The sequence below is a fragment of the Pan paniscus genome, chromosome 8 (genome assembly GCF_029289425.2).
Source record: "Pan paniscus chromosome 8, NHGRI_mPanPan1-v2.0_pri, whole genome shotgun sequence".
NCBI lineage: Eukaryota > Metazoa > Chordata > Mammalia > Primates > Hominidae > Pan > Pan paniscus.
In genome coordinates, this window is record NC_073257.2 from 100,779,194 (window position 1) to 100,800,377 (window position 21,184).

The 21,184-nt window shown below is 35.9% G+C and overlaps 1 protein-coding gene across 1 annotated transcript; it reads left to right on the forward strand.

The window, feature by feature from the left end:
- The first annotated feature begins 77 nt into the window (after positions 1-77).
- LIPN (lipase family member N) lies at positions 78-19,613 on the forward strand. Its single transcript, XM_003810509.4, has 10 exons — positions 78-164; positions 1,456-1,571; positions 2,210-2,327; positions 4,427-4,625; positions 6,284-6,393; positions 8,783-8,919; positions 10,842-10,988; positions 14,457-14,528; positions 15,075-15,146; positions 17,996-19,613. Exons 2-10 carry the CDS (start codon positions 1,464-1,466, stop codon positions 18,227-18,229), a joined length of 1,197 nt encoding a protein of 398 aa, XP_003810557.1. The 5' UTR covers positions 78-164; positions 1,456-1,463; the 3' UTR covers positions 18,230-19,613.
- The last annotated feature ends 1,571 nt before the right edge of the window (positions 19,614-21,184 follow it).

Genomic DNA, 21,184 nt, shown 5'->3' on the forward strand with positions numbered 1-21,184 from the left:
GTCTAAAGCTTCCTCCTTTTCACAAGCTTCCTGTTTCTCATCTCTCTAGCTTCTAACTGTCACTGTAATCATCTCTTACTCTTCAGCCTGATGTCAAAAGCAAAAGTTCAGAAGTTCCTCATCAATAAGGAGTCCTTGTGAGCAGGTGAAGCTCATCTAACTAGGTAAGATGAAGATCTATCATAACCAGGAGGCAGGTTGGAAGGTGCCAGTTGCATTGGCAGTCAGGTGCAAGAGCTCTGCAGTGAGGCTGCCTGAGTGTCCATCCTAGATCTCTCACCTCTTGGCTCTGTGACCTTGAGCAGGTCTTAAATCTCTCTAAGCGTTCGTTTTTTTAATTGATAAAATGAGGATAATAATAGTACCAAAATTATGGAGATTTTCGGAGCTTAAATAACATACGTGAACTATTTAGAGTAATGCCTGCCATAAGGAGACTCAGTAGCTTATTATTAGTTTCATACAATTTGAAAAGTTTCGTAATATTTGCAAATATAAGATGATCTTCAACCAGATAGCTAATGTATGCAAAGCTATTTAGCTTCAGAAGTAAACTCTGCATTTCTAGAAGTTAAATATTACTTTGTTATAGTGAATTATCTGTAATATTTATCTCTTGCTCACTTTTATAAGAAAAATAGTGAAAGCATTTATTAAGAACTTACACTGCACTAAATGTTATATATGACTTAATCCTCACTATAGCCCTATGAGATAGGTTACATTATTGTCCTAATTTTACTAACAAGGAAACCAAGAGACAAAGCTACTAAAACACTTGCCTGAGGTTAGACATCTTCTTCTGTGGTGAGGCTGGACTTCAAATTTATACCATTTGACTGTAGCACTTATATGATGAGCATGCTGTTTAGTGTTATAGTGTTGGTCTAGCTTTGAACAGACATACTTTTAAACCATGGCAAGGAAGTGAGACTGCACATTGAAATATGCAAAATTTGCCTTTGGGTGCCACATGAGAAATAGTCACATCACTAGAAACTAATCATAAGCTTTTTTGTTTGGTTAAAGTTTTATTGACCCATTTTTCTTGTTTACTTTGTGGGATACTGGGCTTAACTAGGGGATACCTCCACTTTTTACTTGGCCATGGTATGAAAACCTGTCCTCTGAATCTTTAGATATTTTGGCAAATTGTAGGCAAACAAAGACTTAAAGCAATTCAACCTTGATTAAAATAAGACCAAAAATGCCTCCATACTTGATTAAATTTATTTCATTTTAGGAACTGGATTATAATCAAGACAACTTCTACATGAAAAAATAGATTAATAGTGCTCCAAGGTAGTTCACTGTATTCATTCCTTTTTATACATTATCTGCCTTCGGTGTTATTCAAGTTTTCATTAATCATTAATAATTTCACTAATCATTTTATTTCATTAATCAACATTGATAGATAAAATTAATCTGTGAATATTAAATGTTTTATGCCAGGCATTTCTATGATGTGGCTGCTTTTAACAACAACTTGTTTGATCTGTGGAACTTTAAATGCTGGTGGATTCCTTGATTTGGAAAATGAAGTGAATCCTGAGGTGTGGATGAATACTGTAAGTCATGGAAAACTGTGAAGAACATCAAATAAAGCAGGACTAATGGAGTATGAGGTTACGAAAGGTCCTGTTGTAACAGAAAATCTCTGATAAAACAGATAAAATGTAGATGGTTTTTAACATCTGCAAGAGTCAAGCTAGTTAGATCTTTGTCTGAAAAACAAATACTGTCTGGTAATGAAAACCAAATTGTGCTATTGTGCTATCTATCTATCTATCTATCTATCTATCTATCTATCTATCTATCTATCAATAGAACCTCCTCTTTTGAATTTATGTTTTAAGAATATCAAGCTATTTGTTGATATACATGATTGCCTTCTATTGAGCTGTAGTTCTATTACTTTTAAACCAAGAGGGGTCTCAAAAGACAATTGACTTGATAATATAGCTTTGTCAGAAAGAATGGGTCAACGCTAAATTTTCCCCCAACCCCCCAAACTATTAGCCAATAGTAGATATTTTTTAAAATTCTACTTATTTTGTATTAAGACTTTATTTATTAATTTTACAGTTACCTGGTGCTACAAATTTCACATAATTCACCCTAATAAGCACACAACAGATGGTTTGTTTTAATTCCTTTTTATATCCTTTGGAGAAGTTCCACTAATGACTGTATTTTTACTGGGCAGAGTGAAATCATCATCTACAATGGCTACCCCAGTGAAGAGTATGAAGTCACCACTGAAGATGGTTACATACTCCTTGTCAACAGAATTCCTTATGGGCGAAGACATGCTAGGAGCACAGGTACAAGATATGTCTCTCCTGAAAAGGGGACTTCATTGACCTCCTGCTTCTCAGGAGGAATTTAATGCTAGATATGCATCAACAGAGTTTATCAAAATTGGTTTGAATTATTGGATTAGTCTTTAAATAGTTAACAGGGAGGCTTACTCTTTGCCTGATAATTCTCTGAAGACAGACAGGAACCTAAAAATACAAACAGCAAGACTGATCTTGCTAACTGCAACCAGAGGTACTTGTTAGGGTGTAAACAGAAAGGCGGAGCCTGCATTTTGTCACCTCATTACTGATTTATCATGTAGAAAATTGCTTTGTCCCAGGAAAATGGATCCTCTCATTGTCAGAAGGAGATTTTCTAGGTTGTATGAAATTGACTCTGAGGCACCCAAGAAGAACCTCTCCTGCTCCCACTGAAATTAAGGGGCCTCCCTCTGCAGGATAAAAAACAATCTAGTTAAATGACAACGGCATTTCTGAAAAGTTTTCCAGGACTGAAAACCTTAACATCCACATACACTTTGATCTAAGGGACAGACGGTTCATAGAATGAAAGAGTATGGTGTCAATAAGGCTTGAATTCTAGAATGAGGAGCCAGCCATGCCATAGCAGGGGAATGATACTCCTTAAAAGGGAAAATTTAACTACAAATCCTCTGAAGTAGAAATGATAAGAACCAAAATATCTGCGATGGTTCAATAGCAAATAATTTATTGGCAGCTGCTTACCATGTTCATTTTGCATCTTTTTTCCCACCACACATATTAAGGAGCAGCTGAGGTCATGTTTGACATTCTCTCCCTCTTTTATCTCCAGTTTCAGAATGAAAAATGAGAGTGAGATATGAGTAGTTTTACTAGTTAAAATATGAAACACCCAGTTAAATTTGAAGGTCAGATAAACAACAAATAATTTTTTATAAGTCTCATTTTAAGATAATACTAAAAAGTCATTATTTATTCACTATTATCACTATTTATAAAATTTTGTAGAGCATCCTGGATCTTTTTGCTTACTTTTGTTTTTATTTTTTGCTAAATCTGGCAATCCCAGGCACATATGTGAAGGAGCTGTGAAATATAAAAGGAGAAAACTTTTATGGGAAAGATTTGGCTTAAGGAGAGATAATTTTGGAAAGATTTAGAATTAAAGATCATTCATTAGATGCAATGTTCTAAATACTTTATATCAGTTAAACCTCTCATCAACAATATGAGATGGGTACCACTAATAGTCACCATTTCACAAATGAAATTAAGGCAAAACCGGTTATGTTAAGAGGCCTAAAGTCCACAAATAGCAAGCTGACAGACCAGAATTTAAGCCCAGGCATGCTGGCTCCAGAGCCAGTGCTCTTAGTCATTAAATTATTGTGCCTTACTTGACCTTCCACCCTGGTTCTTTGGATCTCCCTGAATGCTCTCTCTCCCTCAGAAATCTGGAAGTTGGCAGAGGGACACTGAGCTGAGTATACTATTGTAGTTTTTAAATCCTCTCCACTGGACAGAAGATGGGGATTTGAATAGAAATTTGGTGAGGAACTAATCAGTGTCCATTTACACTCACCTCCTCTTCCTCCCTGGGAGAGCTATAGGACTTGAGTAAGCATGATAAATTTCATGTCTTTGTAAACCACACCCAGGAAATTTGTATATACAAATACATAGAGCACAGTAGTTATCAGGACAGACTTTGACATAAAAAGAACTGGGTTTGAGTCCCTGCTCTGGCCTTCTTATCTGGGTGGCCCTCTGGGAAAGTTACTTAACTACATAAAGTTTTGTTTCCATATCTACAAAATGAGGGTTCTCAAAATAGCAGCTAGTTTATAGAGTTGTTGCAAGAATTCAGTAAGCTAATACATATAAATACATCAACATAGCACCAGGTACAAAAATATGTGCTCAAGAAACTGAAGTTACCTGATTATAATGCTCTATACTATTGACAAGGGAAAAGTGAAAACAGTTTTTGTTTTACCATGTGTGTATGTGTGTGTGTGTCTGTGATGTTTCCAACATGCTCTATTTACCATAAATTACTCTCACTCTTTCTCTCTCTCTTTGTCTTTCTCCCTCTCTCATCTTACCCTTTCCCCCACCAGGTCCCCGGCCAGTTGTGTATATGCAGCATGCCCTGTTTGCAGACAATGCCTACTGGCTTGAGAATTATGCCAATGGAAGCCTTGGATTCCTTCTAGCAGATGCAGGTTATGATGTATGGATGGGAAACAGTCGGGGAAACACTTGGTCAAGAAGACACAAAACACTCTCAGAGACAGATGAGAAATTCTGGGCCTTTAGGTAAATATTAGCTAAGAAAACTCAAGGGGGAAATTGGAGGCAATTTAAAAAAAATAACGTGGACGCTATTAATGATTATCTTTGACGCTTGAAGTCATATAGCTCCTTGTAGTTTCTGTTAAGATCTCAAAGGAGGGTAACAGCAAGAAGCTCTGATTTTTCACTGATTCTCCCACAGGCAAAGTATGGCATTTCAACAAGATCATTTTTACATCCAATTCTGTGAATTCTATGCATTAAAAGTATGTCCAAAGAGACATCTCAGGAAATTATCATGACCAATGTGCACATTCATTCAGCCAATGTTTACTGAGTGGCTACTGTATGTGCTGTTCTAGGCCCCAAACATTCAAACAGGGAACAGACAAACTCTCTGACCTCACAAAGCTTATGTTCATTTTAGTGATAATTTTACAAGTCATTGCTCCTGGATGGCCAATCAACTGTGTAAAGATGATTTGGACCAGGACCTTATTGATTTAGAGAAACTGTGATTGATTTAGAGAAACTGAGATCGCACATAGTACCATTTTCAGGAAAACTCCAATATTAGATTTTTAAAACCTTGTTAATGGGCAATGAAGAAGAATCTTTTTGATATCTTGTTTCTTTTAATGGAAGAGTTTTCTGCTGTCACCAGAGGACAGGCTGATGCCTGCGATAGACTTTCTTTCTTCAGGCCTAAGCTCCCTGTTGGTTTGTAAACCTGATGCTAGAACAGAGTGTGTATTCCTATTACATTAATAAAACATTCAGTACCCACTGAAAGTTTGAGAATAGTGGAGGAATAGAATAGAATGTTATGGTCTGAGTTCTTGGGCAGGGGCAAGCATCAGGAAATATTGAATCATTAGTCTTTAGGAGGTGTCACAACAATTCTCCTATTCTTGTAAGTCCCAATCTATAGATTTCCTCACATGTTCTTTTAATAAACAGGCTTCTAGCTTATGGAATACCTGATTTGACTAAATGTTATATAGGCCCTTTTGTTCCTCCTGTCTGAAGAACAAAATACTGGTACTATGGAATATTGGTATATATTAAATATATATCTACATATCCATGTGGACAGGAATACTACTACTAACAACATCTTACTGAGCACCCACTGGCAGCCAGAGTCGTTTCTTTCATACTATTAAACCCCATTAGCAGCCCCGTAAACCAGGTACTACCCTGTTTATTTCCCAAATGAGAAAACATAGGCTCAGAGCATTTCAGTAATTTCTCAAGAGTTGCAAAGGCCATAAATAGTAGAATCATGATTTACAAAACCCCTGTTTCCAAAGATGGGTATTAAATGGTCCTAACAATTGTGAAGCCTCATGTGGGAGTCAGAAGTAGAGGCACACAAGCCAGATGGGGAAAGGGAGGGCAAAGAAAAGCAAGAGAAGGGAAGGAAGAGGAGGGATCATAAGGTTGAACTTCAAATATCATACACAAGTTTCGAAAGTGTTCCTCTTATAAGGAAGTAAAATGTACATATGCAGAAAAACAAAAAGCTACAATAGCCTACATATAATTGGATAAATAATGAAATACACATTGAATCTAAGTAAACAGCATAGAATCTGGGTGTAAAAAAGAAGTGAGCAAGTGCTCTGAGTTTTAAACTTAAACTTGCAAGTATTTATAAAAGCCCCTGTTTTATTTTTCAGTTTTGATGAAATGGCCAAATATGATCTCCCAGGAGTAATAGACTTCATTGTAAATAAAACTGGTCAGGAGAAATTGTATTTCATTGGACATTCACTTGGCACTACAATAGGTATGTTTATGAGGGTCACTGTTAGGTGTGTTTTTGAGGGTCAGTTTTCTCAGAGTCTTACAGGAGTTCACCTTTATGTTGGAATAAAACAACTGTTACTTATAGTGCCCTCAATTCCCTGTGCTCTGCTGGGAATAACCCTAGTACTCTAAGTAGCTGTGAGCCTGCAGTGCACAGACTATATGTAGGGCAAACCTTTCCTGGGTCTCTGGTCACATCAGCATATTGACTACGGTGATGCAATTTCCCAGGAATAACATGTGTTCCAAATTCAAAGAAATAATTCCACAGAGTAAGTTTCTAGATTCCCTCTGAGCTGAAAAAGTAAAATTCAATGCCATGGAATATGGCTGAAACATAATAAATGTGCATCAATCATCTCTTTCTCACAACCCAAATGGGATTTTTAAAAAATAAAAGGGAAGGGCTTATACCTATATTTAAACAAATTGAAAAGGCATGGTTATATTTGTTTGTGGGTTGGAACACACGAGCTTACTATAATAAATCAATTGAGCTTATCTATTCAGTGTGTGATTTAGTGTTTATGAAATAGCAAGTAAATGTAAGCACTATGTAGAAATTTCTAAAGTTTTTTAAGCTGACAACTTACTTCTTAATTTACTTACTTTACTTAATTTACTTTACAATTTACCAATTTACTTCCCAGATATTTTGGAAAGAAATCAATAATCTAGTTCCAAGTAAAAGTTGAAAGGAACCCACACTAATAAAAGCTTTGAATTTGTCATTGAACTTCCACTAAAGTTTCCAATTTTAAGAGAATAAATCATGTGAAAGTGCAATATTTCAGTTTAGGGAAATATTTTCATTATCACCACTATCATCAGTAACAAACATATATTCATTAGTATTTTAGATTGACAGGCACTTTCCAAGCTCAGAACAGGCAGTTAGCATCAGTCAGCATATACTAAAAAAGTATCAAAGAACTCATAGGAGATCAAAAATGCCACCAATAGGCAAATAATTACAGTATCTAACACTTATTGAGCATTCGTTATGTGTAGGGTCTTGTGTTCAGGACCTTCCCCATAGTATCTCCCTCTGATCTTCAAAACAACCCGAATGTTATTATCCCCATCTCATAGAAGAAGAAACACAAGTTCAGAACACAGATTCAAACCAGATGTATCTGATTTCACCAATAGGGTGTGTAAGGATTCTGGAGAAATGGTGTAGAGAAGAAGAAATGACTTTAGTTGGTTTTGGAAAGTGGGTAGGACTTAGATATGCTCTTATACTTGATCTGCAAAAAAAAAAAAAAAAAAAAAAAAAACCATGGAGAATTTGATTATCTGTGCTCTGTGTTTCATTTGGGACATAAATATTTTTAGTGACTGTTGTTTGCATTTTGGACAGAGCAATTTCTGTTATGTAAGGAGCACCCACTCTTTGTAGGACATTTAGTAGGTCCCAGCCCATTAAACAGGGCTCTGCAGTCAGCGTGACCCTCAAAAATCTCACCTCCACACATTTCCAAACACCCTCTGGGGAAGTACTATTCCTGATTCAGAGTCTTTTTATCAATTGTTCAGTCAATTATTTCAGTTCTTCTTTTTCTGGCCAAGACAGTTTTAATGTTTCAACAAGTGTTTCAGTACACACACACAAACACACACACACACACACACATGCCAGTGGAGGCCCAGGAAGGGACCTCTGGAAACCAAATTATATAGATATTCTCCCTAGCCTACCCAGTGTTGTGCTAATCTCCATCCTCACAGATATACAAAGGGGTGCAATGCTACTGCTGAAAGAGCAAAGCAAATGGAGATGCCTGGTCCTTACTGGGCCATCGTGGATGCTAGGGAAAGCCCCTTTCTTTTTGGAAACAGGGAAGAGTCTAGAGGGTTGAAAAACACCCAGTAAGACACTGGGAGCAGTGAAATTTCATTCCATAGTGAGAAAGAAAACCTGTTAGAATAACTGGGTGATGCTGCAGAAAGAAATCAATTCACCTCCTGTGACTGATTATTTGCTTCTGGAAGCTCTGTGATTCATTCTGGCATCTCAGAGTTAGGGATGAAATGAGAATGTTGCCAGCATTTACCCCCCCATTGCTTGGGAAGTTTACACAGCAGTAGCTACTCCAGCAGCTTAACCATCACCTTTCCCCTGCCAACTACTCCATTTCCCCCAATCAAGTCAAACTGTCCATAAATAGAATAAAATAAAATTGGAGACTTGAGAGCAGAGAAGACTGAAGGCAGATTATCTTTATAGAATAACTCAGAAGACTTCCAATTCATCCCCAGTATGATCACGATAGAAGGAAAAAATGACTAAGCAGAGCCCCAATTTTGTCAGAAACATTGCGTAAGTATTTATTTTTACAAGATTGTCTTATCTCCTGTTCTCTCAGGGTTTGTAGCCTTTTCCACCATGCCTGAACTGGCACAAAGAATCAAAATGAATTTTGCTTTGGGTCCTACGATCTCATTCAAATATCCCACGGGCATTTTTACCAGGTTTTTTCTACTTCCAAATTCCATAATCAAGGTAGGCTCCTTTCAACAAAATGTACCTGAGGATCTCATTTTGGATCATAAATCCTTATTATTTTCAAATCTACTGTAAAGTAAAAGTAGGAAATTTAGATAAAATCTATAGAACTTAGACTCTGTGGGTATGTGCTTGTGTATGTGTGTCCCCGCATGTGCGCATGTCTGTGCCATAGTATCTGCAGGTTCTGTAATACAATTTACTATACAAGGTCATCAGCAGGCTGAGTATATGTCAGAATTTCTAGCTGAGCTGAGTGCTATATGACAACAAGGATTTTTCTTGTTTTCCCAAGTGTTTTTTGTTCCATTTAGTCAGGTAGGTCAATGAATTCACATTGCCCAAATGAAAGACACTTCAAGTTACCCATAATCACTGATGTGTCCAATTTTGACCTTAGAAAAACCTGATTAATATATTCCTTCCAATATGGAAACTTGCCCTAATTACTAAAGCTAAGATTCCAAAGCCTAAATGTATTACAGCTCAAGTATTAATTCAAATATTTATTGGTTATTTTTCAGGAGTTGAAAAAGTCATTTGGTTGCCAATTGTGGATTTGGGATTTTATCTATTAAACGGTTGTTGTTTTTTTTTTTTTTCTCTTTGCTTTTGTTTCTCTGCAAAGGTCATTGCCACAATGAACACAGCATTTAATCAAATTCCAGATTGGCCTTTGAACTTGGGATGACGGATAAAATGGATTTGGGCCAAAATTGAAGTCAAGGAGACCAGTTAGAATATCAAAATAATTCATATATAAGAAAATGAGATGTTGGTTTGGGGTAGAGTGGTAGGAATGAAAAAAATTATTTGTGAGCTAACACAAGGAGGAATTTCCATAGGGCCTAATAATAGTTAGGTCTGATAATACTATGGTCTGATAATAGTTTTATTGTATTGTTTACTGAGAGCACAAATGATGTAACTTCCTTATTCAAGAGCTTTTCTAGTTTATTTAAAAATGTGTTGACATCAGTTAGGTTTTAATGTTTTCTATATTTGGACAGCGTGAGCAAACTAATTTGTTAAATTAAATTCAGAGAGAGATACATCTATCTGTAAATACATATAAGCGTTGTTTGTGTTGCTCTTCCTACATAGGTCAGCTATAAGGCAAATAATGTTCCTGGGTTATCTCAGTTTCACATTTCCCACTGTCAATATTCCTGCTACTTTTAAGTCCCATATCCTGCTCTTTTCTTCCGTCAGTTTCCCCCAGAAGCTCCAAGACCCCACCAGGAATCCCCATCCAAGTTTACTTTCCCAACTCCTGGAAGTTTCAATTGTGCTGCCTTTGTGACATTATCATATCTTTTCTGTTCAATGGTTCCTTCTCTTTGGCTCACTGTTCTCTACTTTTCAGCCTGAGAGCTGGCTAATCTGGGACAGTACTCGAATGCAGTGTGCACATGGGTAACATGGAAAACCCCGATTTTCCCTTATATTCAAGGTATTATTTGACCTTAAGAAAAACTGTTTTACATTTCATACCAATTAATGAGAAAAAAATATTGGCAAGCACTGACTGGGCAGAATACAGGGAAGCTTCACTATGGAGGAGTGAATTTGGGATTGAGGGCCTTTATTGCAATCTCCTTGTAAATAATATTTGATACTCTTCCTCATCTGGAGATACATTCCTAAGTAACTTTTCCTGAATAATTTGGTCTCCTTGACTGAATCAGTAAGTACAAATAGATCCCCAAGCATGGCTCTTTCCTAGAATGAAGGAAATGTCAAGAAGTCTGAAGATGATTCTTGAATTTTGGTTTTTTGCTATTGCTATTTGGGCTTGTTGTCCTTGTTGTTGCTATTGAGTTGAGTTCCTTATATATTCTGGTTACTAATCCCTTGTAATATGGATAGTCTGCAAATATTTTATCTCATTCAAAGATAATTATTATTTACTTTCATAGGCTGTTTTTGGTACCAAAGGTTTCTTTTTAGAAGATAAGAAAACGAAGATAGCTTCTACCAAAATCTGCAACAATAAGATACTCTGGTTGATATGTAGTGAATTTATGTCCTTATGGGCTGGATCCAACAAGAAAAATATGAATCAGGTATGTATGATAATTATAGGGCCATTTGATACCTTAAGAAATTCCAGCTTTCCTTTGACTCATTTTGATATCTCTATTTACTGTATAAATTCATATGGTATTCCAAAACCTTAAAGACAGATTTTTTTTGCTTTTAAAAATGTTTATGGGTATATAATAGTTGTACATATTTATGAGATACATATATTTTGATATAAGCATACAATGTGTAATGACCAAATCAGGGTAATTGGGATATCCATCACCTTAAGCATTTATCATTTCTTTTTGTTAGAGACATTCTAATTTGACTCTTCTAGTTATTTTGAAATATACAATGAATTATTGTTAACTATAGTCATCCTATTGTGCATGCTAGACTTTAGTCCTTCTAACGGTATTTTGGTACCCATTAACCAATGCCTCTTTATCCTTCCCCCACCCCTACTACCTTTCCCAGCCTCTGGTAACCATCATTCTTCTCACTATCTCTATAAGGTCAGTTTTTTTTTTAACTCCCCTATATGAGTGAGAACATGCAGTATTTGTCTTTTTGTGCCTGGCTTATTTCACTTAATGTAATGTTCTCCAGTTTCATCCACATTATTGCAAATGACATGATTTCATTCTTCTTATGGCTGTCTATATGTACCACATTTTATTTATCCACTCATCTGTTGATGGACACTTAGGCTGATTTCATATCTTGGTCATTGTGAATAGTGCTGTACTAAACATGGGGGTGCAGATGTCTCTTCCATGGATTGATTTCCTTTTTTTTTTTGAATATAGACCTAGCACTGGAATTGCTGGATCATATGGTAGTTCTACTTTTATTTTTTGAGGATCCCTCATACTCTTCCCCATAGTGCCTGTACTAATTTACACTCCTACCAACAGTCTGTGCAAGAGTTCTCTTTTCTCCACATTCTTGTCAGCATCCATTATTGCCTATCTTTTTGATAAAAGCTATTTTAACTGGAGTGAGATAGTACTTCATTGTAGTTTTAGTTTGCATTTCTCTAATGATTAGTAATGTTGAACATTGTTTTTAATGTACCTCTTGGCTATTTGTATGTCTTCTTTTGAGAAATGTCTACTCAGATCTTTTGTCCATTTTTAAATCATTTTTTTTTTGCAATTGAGTTATATGACCTCTTTATATATTCTGGTTACTAATCCCTTGTCAGATGGGTAGTTTACAAATATTTTCTCTCATTCAACAGGTTCTTAGTTCACTTTGTTGATGGTTTCCTTTGCTTTGCAGAAGCTTTTTAGCTTGAGGTAATCTAATTTGTTCATGTTTGCTTTGGTTGCCTGTGCATTTGAGGGCTTACCTCAAATTGGCCCAGACCAATGTCCCAGAGTGCTTCTGTAATGTTTGTTTTTTAGTAGTTTCATAGTTTTAGGTCTTAAATGTGTCTTTAATCCATTTTTATTTTGTTTTTGTATCTGGCAAGAGATAGAGATCTAATTTCATTCTTCTGCATATGGATATCTAGTTTTCCCAGCATCATTTCTTGTGGAAATTGTCCTTTGCCCAATGTATGTTCTTGATGCCTTTGTTGAAAATTAGTTGACTATAAATGTGTGGATTTATTTGTGGGTTCCTTATTCTGTTCCATTGGTCTATGTGTCTGTTTTTATGCCAGTATCATGCAGTTTTGATTATTACAGGTTTGTAGTATAATTTGAAGTCAGGTCATGTGATGCCTCCAGCTTTGTTCTTTTTTCTCAGAATCTTATATTTAGAAAAACCTAAAGACTCCAACAAAAAACCTGCTAGAACTGATAAACAAATTCATTAAATTTGCAGGATACAAAATCAACATACAAAATTCAGCAGCATTTCAATATGCCAAGAGCAAATAATCTTAAAAAAAAGAAAGAAAAAAAAACAAGAAATAATCCCATTTATAATAGCTACAAATAAAATAAAACACCTAGGAATAAACCATACCAAAGAAGTGAAAGATTTCTACAATGAAAACTATAAAACACTGCTGAAAGAAATTGAAAATGACATTAAAAAATGGAAAGGTATTCTATGTTCATGGATTGCAAGAATCAATATTGTTAAAATGTCCATACGATCGAAAACAATCTACAGATTCAGTGCAATCCCTATCAAAATGCCAATGACATTCTTCACTGAAATAAAAAAAAGCCTAAAATTTAAGTGGAACCATGAAGGTAGATGTCTGCTATACATAGAAGATTAAGTACTCAACAAACCTTGAATATGAAGACTGGGGAAGTGAATAGGCAGCTTCCCTCTTCTATTCCCTGGTGAAATTTAGGAGAATGGATGTTTTATAATGGGTAGCAGTTTCTTACATGTTCTCAATCAGCCATAACTTACTACAGTCAATTTGAATTTATTGCATTTGAATATATTGGATTAAAAAGAAAATCCTAAAAAAGGAGAGAAGCACATATAAACCTGCATCTTATTTCACGTGTTCCTTTCTTTGTGGGTGACTTTTTTTTTGAAATAAAACCTGCAAAATAACAGGACAGGGTGGAAGGGAGATGGGATCCCCTCTTTATGAAGAAGCAGCAGTCCTGTTTTATCACCTCTTCATTTTCTGTTATTGAGAATTCAAGAAGAAGGAGGAGGAAGAGTTCACATCCACAGACTGGTGTGGTTGAATAGTTGTTTCTACTGTATTCCAAATAGCAGCCAATGAGGCTGTTACAGTGAAGCCAGTCCCAAGATAATTGTTCTGTACCCCGATTCTCTAAGAAGCTAAATTGTGTTAGACTGAGACCCATAAGGAACCATTGTTCAAAGTTGGCTTTTTCAAAAGTAAAGATTTTTAATAGTTTCTCTTAATTAGATTATTTTCTAAGACATAGAATTATGATTACTATTTTATCTCTATAATTTTCATCTCTATAATGTTTACAAATACTGCAATAACCTTTGGAAAAAATTGGCTTTTAGCTTTACTTTTGCAATATTTTATTTTATCCCCATAAAAGCCTAGGAAATTGGTACTATGACTTTTAGTATGTTCACTTAATAGATGAAAACACAGAAACTCAAAGATGTTAAATATGGTGGCCAAGTTCACAAAGCTGATCATTAACAACAACAGGGCCTGAACTCCTGGTTTTCTGATTTAATCTGTGACAGTGCACCTGGGTGCGCATGCATGCATCACCCCCACACTTGCACATAGAACCTTTCCTAGTTGCCTTTGCTCCATGATGACCATTACTGTTTCTTCTACTTCAAAATAAGCAAATTATCCTACAGATTCAGAGCTGGTGCAGGTGTGCTGTCAAGCAGCCCATTCCATTAGTCAGCTTGTGGTTCACTCATATTCAAGTATTGACCTAAATGGTATATTTATCTAGATAATTCTACCTTGTTATTTTCAAAGCCCCAGTCTTGTTTGCTAATTCTGTGCATCATTTTTCTCTGATTCTGAAAGGCAAAATTTTGTTGGGCAATTGCTGTAATATGAGTTTTATCTCCTTTAGAGTCGAATGGATGTGTATATGTCACATGCTCCCACTGGTTCATCAGTACAGAACATTCTGCATATAAAACAGGTAGAGTCTTAGTCATGGAAAACCATTCCAATCCTTATTTTCAATATATTTAAAAAGACAGAATTGACCCTGTTAACAGGCCTACCCTAAGAATCTTAAGAGCTTGCTTCCAGTTTGTCCTTGCTGCCTTCTGTATGCCTTGATTTCCCTGGAATTTAAGAGAAAGGATGTAATGGTACAGACCAAGTAGATGACATAAATGAATACCACCTTAAATCAGAGTTTTAAAAATAGGCCCTGAACTGAAGCAAGAGGTAAACTAGGGAAGCCTCAAGAGAACTGAGACTTCTCCAGAGAGAAGTATCTGGGATTTAACTTCTTTCTAATGAGGCTTGGTTTTCCATGAACTTTTCCTTTAAACCAAGGGGGTATTGCTCGTCTTTCTGTTGAGCCCCATTTGTCATAATTGTAAAATGGGTATTTACATCCTTCTGGTGATCTAGGAGCCCTATTTTCGTCCTAGCATACAGTATTTTTCTAAAATTTGCTGTTAACTTTCATGATTCTTACCCTAACTATTCTTTTTCTAAAAAACATTTGTTTCAGCTTTACCAATCTGATGAATTCAGAGCTTATGACTGGGGAAATGAAGCTGATAATATGAAACATTACAATCAGGTGAGCTACTTACAGTAACCCCAGCATGCTGATTTTGATAAATTATAATAAAAAATTATTTGAGGGTGGAAAGACTCCTACCTGTCATTTGGTGGCATTTATACTGATATAACTTTTTTGTAAAAAAATTTTTAATTTTAATTTTAATTTATTTCAGAAAATTTATAAATTAAAGAAGCATATACAAAGGAACTTACATCATGTGTAATCCTTCCATCCAGAGATAACTAGATGTACTAACATTTTGGTGTATTTATTCCAATTTTCTCAGTATTATATTACTTTTAGACAACTTTTAATCTTTCTATTTTACTCAAGGTACAGTAAGAGATAACTAATATAACTGAGGGATTTTTAAATGCATTTTTAATGGCTACATAATAGAAATTATTTCATAAAAATCTTTACAGCATAAATGAATATACACTTTTTAATACCAACAGAAAAATTAGAATTCCATATGAAAGTTGAATAAGTATTACCCAACATTGAAGACTTGGGTCGTAAGGCGTCTTTCTCCGTATAGCTTTATGACATAAAAATCTGTAGCCTTGTTTAGCACCGTACTTTTAATTAATCCTGTCACCACTTTTCTGTTCTCATAGCCAGGGGCTTGGCTTATAAGTATGAACTCAGCAAATTAAATTAAATTGTTTTAAGTATTTTCCCAGGCTATCATATTTTAAGCTATTTACTGGTGCAACTATAGATCGATTATTAATAAGTTGTTTCTGAGGATCAAAACAATCAGACTAATCAATTTCTCAATAATGAATTTGCCTGTTAGAGGAATAATTCTACTAATCCTTAAAACCACTGCAAGAGATAGACCATGTATATTTTATTTATTTTTAAAAATAAGTTTAAGATGTGATTTACATACAAGAACATTACTAATTTTGTGTGTCCCATTTAATAAGTTTTGACAAATATATTTATTTGTGTAACCACACCACAATCTAAATATAGGACGTTTCTATCACCACTAAAAGTTTTTTTCCTGCTCCTGAGACTATTTATAGACACAAATGCATGTATTTGCAAATGCTTAGAAAAGGTCTAGAAAAAAAAACAGTAAATGTTAAAGTGGTTATCTTCAGAGAGAAGAAAGAAGAAAAGAAGTGGATGGACATGAAACAGTAAAGGACTCTCATTTTGGACTTTACATATGTCTGTTTTCTTCCATTATTTTGAATAAACATGCTCTATTTATACATTGTTTACATTTACAAGAAAATGAAACAAAATAAACATGCACACTCAAGATCATTATGGTCAAGTACTAAAGTATGTGAGAGTGTTAATGTCCTTAGAATTTGTCCACAGTTAGCTGGTCCTACTCTGCTCCAAGCCAGTCCTATTTTGTGAATTAATCTCATTTGATGCCAATTTTTATTACATTCTCTCCAAAAAACTAGTCTCAACAGTTTGCCCTCTCCTCAAGTTCACAGCATTATCTCTGCTATATCTATATTTTATTGAGTATAAGAGAATTAACCCATGTAAGCTCCATGAGGGTAGGGATTTCTCATCATTTTGTTCACCAGTGTTTTCTCATCTGGAAGAGTACATGACAATTACTGGGCTCCCAATATCTATGTGTTGCATTAATGAAATTTCTTAACTTTAATCTACCTCAAAATGTCTCTATCTTCTTGATTCTCTCCTTCCTTTCTGTATCAGAAAATGATGGTCGTCTTATTTTCCAAGTTATTCCGGTCCTGTGCCCTTGATCCCATCTCTTCTCACTTCCCCTTCCTTCCTGGCTCCATTCTCCTGTCCCTTATGAAAAACAAGCAAGACCATCAATTCTATCAAGTTATCATTATGTCACTCTGTTCTTATCAACATATTTTTAGTATTGAAGAGGGCTTCTTCTACTTACTCCTGAACCTTGTACAATGCAGTTTAGGTCTTCATCTTTTTATCATAGCTACCCTATTTAAAGTCACCCATGGCTTTTAATTGCCAAATTCAATGGCCTATCTTCACCTTTTGAAATGTGTTATGTTCGTTACCACAGTCTCCTTGCAACTCAGTCCCCTGACTTGGACTTCCATAACACAATGATTTCTGATTTTCCTTCTGTTTGTGATTGTTCCTTTTGTCCCAGGCACTGGCTACTCCACCTTCCACCTCTCTGAAATCATTAGCATTCCCCAAGGATTCTTCACAACTCTCTTTCTTCCTTGGAGAAGTCAGCATAGCTTTAATTTGGACCATTTCTATGGCTTATCTAGATTTTTTCAGGACTTGCCTTCAACCTATTCTTTCTGTAGGTGATTCCATTAACTGTTGCCCTATGGTAGTCCGAAGACAGACCTCCGAGAAATGACCCTTGTCTCCAAAACTTCCGCAATATGTCCAAATTTCCTAGCCTGACATGCAGACCTTGATTATCTGCCTCCAAGTTTATATCCTATCATATTCCTTTATATATTCTGTTCTCCAGGTACATTGGGAAGCTTGCCATTCCTGATCATAGCCTACAAACTCTTCCTGCCTCCCACTCACCCTCATCTCTGCTGTCAAAATGCAACCTTCCCTCAAGAGTCATTTCACAGGACCCCTCTTTCTATGAAGCCCTCAGGTGGAAATAATGTTTTGCCTTTATTTCCATTTTATTTTGGGAGTGTTTATGGCATTTAACATACCTTACTTTGTATACAAATATTTGCCTTGCTCCCTCTTTTGCAAATTTCTTGAAGGTAGAGACCATTGTATGTTTTCTTCATATGTTGCTGGTGCCTAACAGAACTATGGCCATTGTCCACATTCATTTAGCAGCCTTTATAGTTATTGCTTTGAGGAGCTTCCTCTCATGAATGCCCTTGCTTTCTCTCCCACAGAGTCATCCCCCTATATATAACCTGACTGCCATGAAAGTGCCTACTGCTATTTGGGCTGGTGGACATGATGTCCTCGTAACACCCCAGGATGTGGCCAGGATACTCCCTCAAATCAAGAGTCTTCATTACTTTAAGCTATTGCCAGATTGGAACCACTTTGATTTTGTCTGGGGCCTCGATGCCCCTCAACGGATGTACAGTGAAATCATAGCTTTAATGAAGGCATATTCCTAAATGCAATGCATTTACTTTTCAATTAAAAGTTGCTTCCAAGCCCATAAGGGACTTTAGAAAAAATAGTAACCAACAATGAGGTTGTCCCCCAGCACCCTGGGGGAGATGCACAATGGAGTCTGTTTTCCAAGTCAATTGTGTTAGTGTTATTTATGTTTAGAGACATCTTTGCATGGGACCATCTACAGGTCCTTATAAACAATGAGGTAGATTAGGCAAAAAGATAAACAAGTTGCTACTCTATCTGGTATTTAAGTCTAATTAAATTGTAATTTTTAGGGCATACCATGAAGTATAGAAATGTCTGAAGCTTCAAAGGAACAGTGAAATTCCTTTAAGGTCCTACATGGAAACCTCTGTTGTCATTTTATTTATATGGATTGCTATGGCAATGGACAGAGTGTGGGATTAGGATGAGGGCCTGTAACTTCTTTATAAAAGTTTCTTAGCTATCCTGAAGATGTATAGACATTTTTACTTTTTTAGGTATTTTCAACATCAGAAATTCAAAAAAGTCCCCAAAGATTCTTCCAGAGAAGCCTTCTTTTCTTACAATCTTATCCCTGGCTATCTGCGTAAACGGAATCTTGAACCCATAATAGGATATGTGTATAAAATCTTCCTTATTAAAGCAGAAATAAATTGTGCAGCATCAATATCATTTTATAATCATAGGGAGGCTTCTTTGTTTAGCATGTAATGCCCCCTTTACAGGCTTTTTGTTCTTTGAGGGGTTTGAACATTCCATGAAAAACTGACAGATAGGAAACTGACAATAAAAGATTAAGCTAAAGATGGAAGCAGAAAGTACTAGGCTAGATAGTCTCTAAACATTAAGTATTTTCTTCCTCCATCTTAAAAGCAATGAGAAGCCACCAAAATATTTTACCTAATGGAAACCTGATTGCCGTGTTTTTGTAATGATCGCTTTGGCTGCTACATAGAAAATGGATTAGAAGATGCCAACAAAAGATTCTGAGCAAGTTTGTAAATCTGATCAAGTGTTCTGATGCAGGCCGATATCCTTCTGTGCTAAGAGAGACGATCCTTGGAAAATCCAGAGCCAGCTCCATAATACTTTCCTGCTCTGCTGGCAAATCCACAAGCTGCTGGCCCCTGGAGCCATTCTTCTCTCAAAACTAGCATTCATCAATTTAATGTATATGTATTGATGGGGAATAATGGTCACTATGAAAACCATGTGATAATATGGAAAAATACCCATGATATAATGTTATGTGAAGAGAAGAAAATGAAACTGGTAGAACTATGTGATTGCAAATATATACAAATATTAAAACAATTATATGACTTTATAAAATATTTGTATATAATGAAAACTGAAGCAATATAAAAAATAAAATTAGTCATGTCAGGGTAGTAACATGATGAGTGATTAATAGTTTTTAATTTTTAATATAGTAATGACATAATGTTACAACTTGTCCAAATCTCACAAACATAATATTCAGTAAAGGAAGATAAACATAAAATACATATTTTATTATACATTTTTATGTAGGCTAATTGATGGTTCTGAAAGCCTTAAAAAGCTTACTTTTAGGAGGAGAATCATGCCTTGGAGGACTCTAGGGTCCAGAAAAATGTCCTAATACTAGAGCTAGGTGCAGTCAGATTAATTATAATACATTTCATTATTTTGTCTGGAATACCAAGATGACTTCCAAGCAGGAATGGAGTCTAGCAACACTTTACTGATGGGGAACTTGGCCACAGACTTGTAATACAAATTTTTGGATATGTTGACAATGTTTCTCCTTATTTTTCTTACTTATACAAAGCAAGAAATTTGGCTCACAACCTTGAAACAGACTTACCAGGTTCCTCCAGTTTCCCAAGCCTCAATATCTCATTGCTATTTTTAATAGGACAAGGTAAATAATAACATGAATGTTATTCAATACAAATTGATGTCAAATGTAAATTCTGACTCAGAACATTGGTGAATTTCTTTCAATCGGTATAATCAATCAGTTTCAGAGAGGCGAAGTCTTGCTCAAGTGACGGCCTTTTTGAGACTCATTAACCAAAGAATAAGGCACGTGTTTCACCATCAGGGCTTTGTTCAACTTTGATCACCTCTGCATTCTCCTCTCATAGGAAGGTTACCCACATTTTCCAAGGTCTGGCCACAATACCACCATTTCTGAAACGTTTTGCCTGAACTATATGTTCTAGAATTACTGTTCCCTCTTCTAAATCACTTTTTTTTTTTGAGACAGGGTTTCACTCTTGTTGCCCAGGCTGGAGTGCAATGGTGCGATCTCAGCTCACTGCAACATCTGCCTCCTAGGTTCTAGCAATTCTCCTGCCTCAGCCTCCCAAGTAGCTGGGATTACAGGTGCCCATCACATGCCCAGCTAATTTTTTGTATTTTTAGTAGAGATAGGGTTTCACTATGTTGGCCAGGCTGATCTCAAACTCCTGATCTCAGGCGATCCACCCCACCTCGGCCTCTCAAAGTGCTGGGATTACAGGCATGAGCCACCGCGCCCAGCTTAAATCACTTTTTATTATGCTTCTGAATTATCTTTTTGGAGAGTTCTGTGTAAGTCTACTGCCCTAATAAATTTTAAGTAGCTTGAAAACAGAAGCATTTAAGTTATAGAACTCTCCATTATCACACTAAATTCACTTTTGCTATTCCTTTATGGTCAACCACCACTACCACCATGACCAGCTCTCCTTGAACTTGATCCCTGACAACTTATCTGTTCTCCATTGCTATAATGTCTTATAAATAAAATCATGGAGTATGTGGCCTTGATATTGGCTTTTTTTACTCAGCATGATGTCCTTGAGATCTATCCAAGTTGTTGCATATATCAAGTTTGTTCCTCCTTATTGCTGAATAGCATTGCACGGTATGCATGCACCAGAGTTTGTGTAACTATTCACTCACTGAAGAACACGTGGGTTATTTCCAAGTTTTGG